Genomic DNA, 12,500 nt, shown 5'->3' on the forward strand with positions numbered 1-12,500 from the left:
TGGGAATAATGAAAAATGTTCAATGCATGAGGGGAGACGAATGAAAATGGGAGATGGCGAGGGGGACGTGAGTTAAAAAAGCTTGATCACGCGGGGAAAGGATTAAGAAAATGAAGGAAAATGGAGGAAAACCAAGCGGACACTTAAAATACGACAAAGGCGGAAAAAGGAAGCAGAGGAGGATAATAAGAAATAAATAATAAATTGCAAAATAAGGAAAATCGTTATAAAATGAGTGGAAACAAAACAAAGAATAAAAAGTGATGAGGAAGAAGAAAAAAAAATCAGTGCAAAACGAATAAATGTAAAAGAAAAAGAGGAAATGCAAGTTACAGCAAAATGCACCCGAGAGAAGATAAAAACAAGAAAAGGAAATAAAAAGGGAGGGACTGACAGAGAACAGAAATTCTCTAGACCGCAACAAAAAAGAAAATGTGAAAAGGCGAAGAATAAGAAAATGCGTGGTTGAAAGAGAGAACGAAGACCCAAAATTAAAGCGAATAAAAGTAACAGAAAGACGAACAGCGTGGATGGAAGAAAGGGAAAGAATTCCTTGAAGGAAACTTGTAAATAAAAGAGGGTGAATACTCATAATGAATAATAAAAGGTGGATAAATTTAGACGAATTACAGAACGTAAATGAGTAAGTGACTGAAACATTTTTTACTCAGAATTCATAGCGACAACATAAAAAAACGCAAACATATGTACCAAAAAATATATAAGGAAAAATACGTTTTTTTCTACTCACCGATTCCATTGGCAACACCGACAACAACAAACACAAACAGACAAGAAATACCATATACATGCATATATAAAATGAAAAAAATGAATTAATATAAGTACAACAGAGGAAGAAGAACTTTTAAAGCAAGAACAAATTGCAAATAAGCAAGACATGATAAAAATAATGACTAAATATATATAAAGAAGAACTGTGTTAGTGAAAAAAGTAAAACAACAAAACGAAAAAATAAAATAAAATGAAGAAAAAAAAAAAAAAGAAATAAATGAGACCGAGACATGAAGAACTATTACGAAAACAACAAAATACAAATGAATAAGATAAATGAACGAACAAATGGATAAAACTGTACGAGTGAGAGATGAAGAATAAATGCACGAATAAACGGATAGCTGGGCACGAGTGAGAAATATAAAATAAATGAATAATTAAATGAGGACCTAAGTGCAAATGGTAGATATGAATGAATGAATGAATGAATGAATGAATGAATGAATGAATGATTGAATGGATGGATGAAGGAATGAGTACCTGTTGGAGACAAAAAGTAATAGATCAACGATTAGAGCCTAAATGAATAAATAATTCAATTAATAACAGATACAGAAATATATATATATATATATATATATATATATATATATATATATATATATATATATATATATATATATATATATATATATATGGCACGTACTCACTCCAAGGGCATCACAACATAACTACAATTAAGTATCATGCTGTGACCACGGCGGCTCAGACATGAACCTACCGTTAAAAGAAGATTATATATATATATATATATATATATATATATATATATATATATATATATATACATAATATATATATATAATATATATATATATATATATTATATATATATATATAATATATACATATATATATATAATATATATATATACATATATATATATACATATATATATATTATATATATATTATATATATATATATATATAATATAATTTATATATATATATATATATATATATATATATATATATTATATATATATATTATCAAATAAGTACGACCCCCAGATATAAGGCAAATGAATGAATGAATGAATATCTTTTACTCACCAGTGTTAGGGGTCCGTGAGTATCCCTCATCCCACCATCGCCGGCCAGGGCTCCACCGCCTACGGAAGAAAGAGAGAGGCAAAAAACGTTATTTAAAATACATGAAATTGTGAAATATTAATGCATAATCATGAATTTTAATCATGAATGTATATTACATAAATTCCGTGACATTGTGAATTATCAATGTATAATCATGAACTTTAATTAAGCATGAATATATAATAATATACATTACGTTAATTATCATTTTTATTATTGATGCATAATCACGAATTCAATTGTGAATGTATGTTATTTAAATTCTGTGAAATTGTGAATTATTAACGTATAGTTATGAATTTTAATCATTAATGTATAATATGTAAATTTCAAATTATTGATTTATAACTATGATTTTTAATCATGAATGTAATATCATACAAATTCCGTATTACTGATGTATTGTTAAATTTTAATGATGAATGTAAAGTCCAAATTATTGGTGTAATTGTGAATCTTAATAATGAATATAAATTAATGCTAATTGCGTTTTCAAACAATAATAATGATGACGCTAATGTGCATAATTACTTCACGAGGGGAAAGAGGAACTTATAATATTAAGAAGAAAGGATACAAGAGAGATAGAAAGAAAAGAAAAGAAACGAAAAGAAAAAAAGATAAACAAAAAGGAAAACACTCCCCCATTCCCTCTTCTCTTCTCCCCTTTCTTTATTCTTTTCTCTCTTTCTTTCACCTCTTCCTTCCGTCCCCCTAGCTTTCAGCACATTTCTAAACAAACTGAAGTAAATAATAAAAAAGACACCGAATGCAGAATCATTCATAATAAATAGATACTAAATAAACAAATAAACAAATAAATAAATAAATAAATAAATAATGAGCAACCTGGACAAACCCAAATTAAAGTAAATGTAGAACGAAGAGAGAGCAAAATACACCACAGCAAAAATAGCAACATGGTTACGTCACCATCACCACCACAGCCTACTTAATAACATTAGCAGGGGAGGGAAGCAGAGAGGGAAGTGGGGACGAAAGGGATGGGGTGAGAGAAGAGTGGAAGGAAGGGAAGGTGGGAGAATAGATTGAGATAGAGAAAGAGAAAGAGTCTTGAAAGAAAGAAAGAAAGAAAGAGAGAGAGAGAGAGAGAGAGAGAGAGAGAGAAAGTCAGACAGAGCCAGAGAGAGAGAAAGTCAGACAGAGAGAGACACGTAAAGACAGAAAGACAGGGACAGAGAAATAGACAGAAAGAAAGACACGGACACAGACAGACAGAGACAGCTAAAACAAGGAAATAAGACAGAAGTAAAAATGTAAAAGAGGGGAAAATAATACAAAAAAAAAACGAAACAGAGTATCAGGAACATTAATATTCATTGATTTTAATATGAGCACGACAATGAGCTCTTGCCTTGAACCTCTCCCAATTAAAGGAAGATATGTCAGAATACAAAGTCTCAGTAACAAGGATTGGCATCTTTGTTCCAAAACAGCACAGTTGTTATCATCATTATTACTATTATTATTATCATTGTTACTATTATCATTTCATTATTATTATTATCATTATCATTATTATTATCATCATCATCATCACTACATCATCATTATCATAATTGTTATCATTATCTTTTTTATATGTATGTTTGAAAAAAGAGAAGAAAGAAAATAAGAAAAAATATTCAGATATTCCCATTATTTCACCGAGAGAAAATAATTTTTAAAATATATAAATATATAGATAGAAAAATGAAGGCATAAAACCCTCTCCCAAATAAATACAGAAATACATTATATAAGAAATAACAATAATAAACCACACATGAGAAAATGAACAAATAAACAAGCTCTAAAAAAAAGGTGTGTGTGTATATACATATACATATATATATATATATATATATATATATATATATATATATATATATATATATATGTATGTATGTAGGTATATATATATAATATGTAGGTGTGTATATATATAATATATATATTTATACATATAATATATATATATAATATTATATATATATATATATATATATATATATATCTTATTTTTATATATAATATATATATATCTATATATATATCTAATATACTTATTAATATATATACATGTATGAATGTAGGTATATATATATTTATATTTTATCTATTATATATATATATTAATCTTATTATATCTTATTAATATATATATATATATATAATATTATAATATATACTTATATATTAATATATAATATATATATTATATTTATTCTATAATATCATATATATATTATATCTATTAATATTATTACTCTATCATATACATATCATATATTATTATCATATATCATATTATCTATATATATTTATTTTTATATCTAATATATTATATATACCTATATATCTATATATATATATATATATATATATACTATAATATCTTATACTATATATATATATATATTCTATCATACATATTATATTATATCAATATACATTAGAAATATATTATATATATATACTCTATACCTCCTATATTATATCTCTATCTTATATTATTATATTATATAATCACTATTAACCCTTAATAAAATTAATTACGAAATAACGAAACAAGGTAAAAAAACGTATTGCATTACCTCTCCCGCGACCTTTGACCTCCTTCGAAAAAATGGAGGTTAAAATTCTCCCAGCAGTGTAAAGCCCCCCCCCCCCAAAAAAAAAGGAAAGAAAAAACTTCTTACAAGTAATTACCAACGGTTTATAATTATCACTCCTATTAACTCAACTCCGGCATTTCTTCCCGTTTCTTCACTAATTCTTTAAGAAAAAGAAAACTTAGTAGGCAGTCTTTTAACTCGTTACCTAGGCTAACAAGGAGTTGCTTCTTGTGTGTACCCGTGTGCGTGTGTGTTTGTGCCTATGTGTGCTTATGTGCGTTTTTGTGTGTTTGTGTGTGAGTGTGTTTGTGTGTGTAGGAGTGTGTTTGTGTGTGTGGGAGTGTGTTTGTGTGTGTGGGAGTATGTTTGTGTGTGGGAGTGTGTTTCTTTCTGTCTAAGTGTGTCTGTGTGTATTTATGTCTATTTATGTGTCTGTGTCAGTTCGTGTCTGTCTGTGTCTATCTATCTGAATCTGTCTGCCTGTATTTCTGTCTGTTTGCCAGTTCTTCTGTGTCTGTTTGTGTGTATGTATTTGTCTGTCTCCCTTAGGGTAAAGTTACAACAGCAGAATAATATCATTCCAGCTTCGACATAGTTTAAAATGCACCGTTAGTATCATGGTCAGCGATCACGCAAAATATAAATGTCGCTACAACGTTCAAATACTTAAGTCTCTTTCTCCCTCTCCCTCCCTCTTTCCTGCCCTCCCTTCCCCTTACCTTCGCTTCTCTTCCATTCCCCCTCCTCTCCCTTGCAATTTTTATCTGCTTAATTGTGAAGCAGCATCGAGATTACGTTATACATAGTGCTAATAAAAAAATAATAACTATCATAATGTTTAACAGTATTGACGATGGCATAATTTCATTTTATTTTTTCTTATCAATTTTTCAATCCTCTCTCTCTCTCTCTCTCTCTCTCTCTCTCTCTCTCTCTCTCTCTCTCTCTCTCTCTCTCTCTCTCTCTCTCTCTCTCTCTCTCTCTCCCTCTCTCTCCTTCCTCCCTCGCAGCGAAAGCTATGTAAAAACGTTTCCGTATTACGTCATGAAGCGCTCTTGTGAACGTTTCTCGACCAAAAAAAAAGATCTCCAACGAAATTCTAAGACGTTTGTTTACCTTTACCCAGCGGGTCGACACCTTGGTTATGTTATGTAAACACTAGCGTAGGTAGATGCCGTAGGAAGACGCTCGATGGAGAGAAAAAAAAGGAAAAGGAGGGGTGGGTGGGGAAGGGATGGGAAGAAGGGAGGGAAGGGAAGGAGGAAGGAGAGAGGAGGAACAGGGAGAGAGAGGGGGAACAGGGAGGGAGGGAGAGAGAGAGAGAGAGAGAGAGAGAGAGAGAGAGAGAGAGAGAGAGAGAGAGAGGGGGGAGGGAGGGAGGGGGAGGGGGCAAGGAGAGGGAAGAAGAGGAAGAGGGAGGCAGGAGGAGGAGATAGAAGGAGGAAGAGGAGGAAGAGGAAAAGGAGAATGGGGAGGGAGGGAGGGAAGTAGGATGATAGTAGAAGGGGAGGAGAGGGAAAGAGGAAGACAAAGTGAAGAAGATGGAGGAAGAGAAAGGATGGAAAGAAGGGAGGGAATGGGAGAAACGGAGAGACTAAGATGGAGACTGAGTAGCAAAGAGTAAGATAAACAGAGATAAAGAGTGAAATGATGAAATAAGGGTCAAAGGAAGAGCGTTACAGAAAGAGAAGAATGGGATGAAAATACAAAGAAGGCGGAAACGAAATCATGAGGGAGCGAAAAGAGAATAAAAAAGCAACAAAAGTTTTAAAATATTCCAAACAAAATTTTCTCGGAATAAAACAAAAAATTGAGAAAAAGAAACGGAAGGGATAGCCTATAGAATATTAGTGAACCTAGAAATTTAACTGAAAGAGGGAAAGCAAGAGCGAGGGATAAAGAGAGGAGGAAGGAATAGGGAGCGAGGGAAAGGAACAATAGATGAGCCAGGGATAGAAAGAAAAGAAAGGAAAGGAAGAATAAATGAAAGAAAAAAAGAAAGAAAACGGGAGAAAGAAAGAGAAAGAGAGAGAAAGAGAGAGAGAGAGAGAGAGAGAGAGAGAATGAGAATAAACGAAAAAATAAAAATAAGAGAAGAAAACAAGAAACTGAAGAGACAGGGCAAAGAATAAACAAGACTCCGCCCCTTGTGCCAACAGGGGGGACTAATTAAAAACAGGAGGTCACACAATCGTCATGAATGTGGGTTTAGCAAGCCGCAATGACTGGAAGGGAAGCAGGGAGGCAGGAAGGAAGGGAGGAAAGAAGGGAGAAAGGGAGGTAGGGAAGTGGGGAGGAGGAGGTAGAAAAGAGGGGAGAATGGGAGGTATGAAAGAGGGGAGAAAGGGAGGTAGGAAACAGGGGAGAAAGGGAGGTAGGAAGGGAGACATGGAGAAAAGGAGGGAGGGGTAAGGGAAGAATGAAGGGGAAAGGGGTGGGGGGCAAAAGAGGTAGAAGGAAAGGGGAAGGGATACGGGGGAAGTGGGAAGAGAGGAAGGGAGGGAGGAGGAAAAGGGAAAAGAGGAAGGGAGGGAGGAGGAAAGGGGTAGGGAGGATGGGCGCAAGGAAGGAAGGGGGGGGGCGGGGGAGGAGGGAGGATTGTATTCATTCATTCGTCTTGTTCCTAGAAGCTAAATAATTTCTTGTGGCTGCAACCGCTCTGCATTATTTCGGAAATACATATATATTTTGCACCCCTTTTTGCGTAACTAAGTCTTTAAATCTGCTTGTTAAGTTAGATTTAGATTAATTTTCCACTTCCATTTCCTGGTCTTCCTCTGCTGTTTATCTTCTCCTTCCCCATTATCATCTTCATCATCACCGTCACCACCATATTCAACATCACCATCACCACCACCACATTCACCATCACCACCACCACCACCACATTCACCATCACCACTGCCACTACCACCATTTTCACCATCACCACCACCACATTCACCATCATCCCTTTCTGCATAATTCACCCTCTCCTTCACCCCCCCCCCCCCCGACAAACACACCCTTTACCCAATCCTCTAAATCCCGATTCAACATCCCACTACCTTATCTAAAACAAGCTTGCAAATTTCAGCACGAAAGAGACAACAAACCGATCAGGCAACATTGCACACTAAATGCAAACGTCGGGTTACGAATCAGCATGTCCCCTGTAATTCAGTTAACGAATATTTCGGCGAATTAATGATTGCAGTTTTGAGTGCAGAATGCAAATCAGCTTGCATAGATCACATGATAAATCGGGTGTCAAACGGTATTAATTCTAGGCAGAAAAAAAAATTTCGAGAGACAAGTTAATTGCGCTGCTGATTTTTGCCTCGCCAATAATCTACAAAGTAAAATTAAGAGGCCTGATACATTACAAAACTATGAATTCAGGAATAAATACACACGAAACGAAAGAGACGGAAAAAGGGAAAGAAAGCAAGAGAGGAGGAGGAGGAGGAGGAGGAGGAGGAGGAGGAGGAGGAGGAGGGGGGAGGGAGAAGGAGAGGGAGGGGGAGAGGAAGAAGGAAGGGGAGGGAGAGAGAGAGAGAGAGAGAGAGAGAGAGAGAGAGAGATAAAGACAGTGAGAGAGAGAGAGAGATAAAGTCAGTGAGAGAGAAAGAATGTGATGAAGATAGTGAGAGAGGAAAGAAAGACTGAGAAAGAGAGAGACAAAAAAAGAAAAAAAAAACGAGCGAGAACAGAAAGAAGGATAGAGAACAAAAGATAAAGACAAAGAAGCGAAAGAGAGAAAGGGACACGCAGCCACCTTCAAGATCACGTGATTCCAAACTATGAGAAGAATCAGGAGGGGGCAGGGGCGGGGCCAGAGGCAGGGGCAGGGGGAAGGGAGGGGGGGATACGAAACCCAAACATATAATAGGCCCAAAATAACTCCTTAATACTCCCTAACAATTGGTGCGTGGGAATAAAAGGCCCTCCTGGAATGAATGGAAGGGGAGAGAGAGAGAGGTAAAAAAAAAAGAAAAAAAAAAAAAGAAAGCGAATGAAAAAAATAGACACGCCCCTAAAGAAAACGGAGAACTTCATTACTGAAAGTGCTGACCTTGAAAAAGAAAGAGGGGGAGGAAGGGGAGGGAGCAGAGAAGGAAAGAGAAAGAGGGGAAGGAATGGGAGGGAGCAGAGAAGGAAAGGGAGGGGAGGGGGAGGGAGGGGGAAGAAGGGGAGGGAGAAGAGAAGGAAAGGAAGGAGAGGGATAGGGGAAGGAAGGGGCAGGAGAGGGGAAGGAAGGAAAGGAGGAGGGGAAGGGAGAGGTAGGGTGGGGAAGAGCGGGAAGTGGAAGAGAGGGAACACAAGAGAAAAAAAAATAGACAAAAACAAGTGAAGGTAGGCTAATTTCCAAACAAAAATGAACAGGCGTGACACACAAACACTTCAAGCACATCCACAAACACTTCCCCAACACAACAGAACACTCTCCATCCCAAACACTGCGCTCCCCCACCGACAACTTTCCCCAGACCACCCAACCACGCAGGCAGCGATGATCACCTCACCCTAAACAACTCCACCCCAATCTCCAATCCCCAATCCCCCCTTCCAATCCCCATCCCTAAAATCCCCCAATCTTCAACCCCATCCAATCTCAATCTCCAATCCCAATAAAATCCAAATCCCTAATCCCCCAATCTCCAACCCCATCCACTCCCCAATCCCCAATCCCCTACCCTTCTGAAACCCCATAACCCACACCCCAAAACCGATCGGACGAACACTCACTCACAACCAAACGCGCATGCATGATGATGATGATGATGATGATGATGATGATGATGATGATGATGATGATGATGATGATGATGATGATGATGATGATGATGATGATGATGATGATGATGATGATGATGATGAAGATGATGATGATGATGATGATGATGATGAAGATGATGATGATGATGATGATGATGGTGATGATGATGATCATCATCATAATAATATATAATAATAATAATAATAATAATAATAATAATAATAATAGTAATAATAATAACAACAATGATGAAGACTGATGATGATAATAATAACAATGATGATGAAACAAAAAATAATATCCCCACAGCAACAAGTGGCTCCCGAGTCTAATGAAACGACATGTTCCCCTTCCAATCACCCCGATATCGATCAAGTTCATGCCACAGTTCAATTACCCAAGTTCAATTACCCGAGGAAGCTCAATTAACAGAAGTTCGATGCATACTGTTGGTGTCCTTGAAAAAGCGCTGACTTGACTACGGAACGAGCAGCAGGCGTGGTGCTGTGTCACGCATTGCAATCTCTTTTTTTTCTCCTTTTTTTTTTCTTTTTCCTCCGCTGCTCTTCTGCATCCTTGTTCTTGATTCTTTTATTTCAATTTAGTTTAGTATTTTTTTTAATTATTATTATCGTCATTATTATTATTATTATTATCGTTATTATCATTCCTGTTACCATTTGACTACCATTATCATTACTTTCATCAATACCATTATTATCATTATTATTACTATAACTATTATTATTATTATCATAATCATCAAAATCGTTCTCATTTCTATTATCATTACTACTTATTATTATTATCTAGTGCTATAACTGCTACTACTATTATCATTATTATTATATTATTATAATCATTACGAACATCATCATCATTGCCATTATTATTATTATCATTACTATCATTATCATTATCATCCTCATCAACATCATTACCGTTATCGTGATTATCGTTTTCATTATCATTATCATTTACATTGTTATAATTAGCATAATTATCATTATTACTGAAGCTATCATATTGTCATTATCCCATCATTTTTACGAAAGGTATAACCATATAACAGCTTACCAAGATAGAATTATCAAAAGAAAGAAAGAAAGAAAAAAAAAAAACCTTAGTCATTTACCAATTCACTAATTATGCAAAGGCGCTCTGCAACGAAAAAAGGACCAATAAAGTGAAATAAAATCAGTAAGATAAAACTGCCAATTGTTTTATTGTTTCCCGCCATAAAACCTGTACCTTAATTGCGTCACTGTCTCGGTTACAGCTGTACAATTGATAGCAATAATACCGACACCACTGCCATTACTGCAATGACTTACGTAGCTCTGATATGATACATATTGCTATTTGATGGGAACATATGCTTAAAAAATACTATAATTACTACTCTCTTTAACGTGGCATAAAATAGCAACGAATTTACTACGATTATGATTAAAATAATACTGCTAATTTTATCATTATTACTACTAGGGTACTACTGGCCCTACTACTACTTTTACTACTACTTATTACTACACTACCAAAGGACTACTAGGCCTACTTCCGTTAGCCTACTATTACTATTTCTAGACTACATATAGGCTACAATTACTATTATATCACTACCACTACTACTAGACTTCTACTATTATTACTAATTGTAGGTTAATACTACTACTACTACTTCTGCTAAACTAACACTACTCATAAGCTCTTACTACTACAACTACTACTACTACTAGGCTACCAGTAACAGGATACTACTACTACTACAGCATCCTGCCTATACATCAATTCCAAACCTTTCAGAAAAAAAAACTATTTTTGTTTAATTCAACCAAAGCTATTCGGAGAAGGAATTTACTTCGCTATTCTCCATAACATATTTTTCCCCCACAAGTTACCCGAAAACACAAAAGCTCGTAGAAAAATTCCCCTATTGTTGTGGTGGCAGCGCGGGGAAATAACCCCCTTTTGCCGTCTCCCGCACACAAAGTACATAATTGTTTTCGTTGGTCTTTCTTTCTTTCTCTTTCTCTAATCTCTCTCTCTCTTTCTGAGCTCGAGCTCTTTCTCTTTCTCAAACCTCTTTCTCTTTCTGTCTTTCTTATGTCTTTCTGTCCCACTCTCTCTCTCTCTCTTACATCGCATTTTCTTTCTCCTCCTCCTTTCTCATATCCTATTCACGGCCAGTTTTCACCATTTCTTCTGACCTCGACTCCCTTGTCCCCACTCCAACCCCAACCCTTACCCCATCCCCAACCCCCAAACCCCCCACTCCACCTCATTCTCAATTTACTCCGCGACCCCAAATGATCAACAGCAACGTGACACCGGCGTCAGACTGCCATACATCACGTGATCATAATCGGCCTCCGGGCTCCCCCTCGGGACCTCGCGGACATCCATCAAACCTCGCCTTTCTCCCCAAAAGTCCCCCGCCCGTATAGCATTTCCTGTCAAAGGGATTTTATTCGTATATCAATATTTATTTTATTATTATTATTATTATTTATTTTATTCTATTTTTTTTGGGGGGGTGACTATATGTGATTTTATCTCCCATGTATTTTTTTGGGGGGGGGGGGGGGAGGCGCGGGGGGGGGGGGGGGGGTGAATCTACATGTTATTTTATCTACCATTTATTTTTGCCTTCTTTCTGTTTCTTCTTTTTCATCGTTCTATTCGGCTCGTTTACTGTTTCTTTTTTGTCTGCTTGCCTGTCTGTTTGTGTCTGTCTGTCTGGCTACTCTATCTGCCTTCCGACCTACCCCTTTCTCTACCTAGCATCGTCCCTTTTTCTCCGCCTGCCTGTCTGCCTCCTTCCCTCCTCCCTTTCTCCCTTCCTCCCGCTTTCCTTATCAGCCCACCTACTTCTCCTTCTATCTCCTATTCACATACTCCCTCCCTTATTCTCTCCCCCATCCTCTCTCATTCACTCATAATCTCAACTCCTTCCCTCACTTTCTCCCTCATTCTCACTCACTCTCTCCCTCATACTGTCTCAACTCCTTCCCTCACTTTCTCCCTCATTCTCCTTCCCTCCCTCCCTCACATCTCCGTCTCCACCTAATCCTCAAGGCCAACCCTTCGCTCCACCTCGAGATTAGGGACTGGGGCCGTTCCGCGTCATCCTTAAGACACACAACCGGAATGCAAATGAGTGCATAAACAGATTAAAGAGAAAGAGGGGGAAGAGATAACTAAAGAGACTAAGAGGGGAATAGATA

General features: G+C 36.3%; 1 protein-coding gene across 1 annotated transcript in view; it reads right to left on the reverse strand.

The window, feature by feature from the left end:
- The window catches only part of LOC119598466, a 91,600-nt gene that overhangs the window by 3,562 nt on the left and 75,538 nt on the right, over positions 1 to 12,500 (reverse strand). The window contains exons 4-5 of the mRNA XM_037948096.1: positions 1,804 to 1,913; positions 1,280 to 1,317 (exon numbers count right to left, since the gene is read on the reverse strand). Of these exons, the coding sequence (XP_037804024.1) occupies positions 1,280 to 1,317; positions 1,804 to 1,913 (148 nt within the window). The remainder of the gene's footprint in view (positions 1 to 1,279; positions 1,318 to 1,803; positions 1,914 to 12,500) is intronic.

This window comes from Penaeus monodon, chromosome 41 (genome assembly GCF_015228065.2).
Source record: "Penaeus monodon isolate SGIC_2016 chromosome 41, NSTDA_Pmon_1, whole genome shotgun sequence".
NCBI classification, from domain to species: Eukaryota; Metazoa; Arthropoda; class Malacostraca; order Decapoda; family Penaeidae; genus Penaeus; species Penaeus monodon.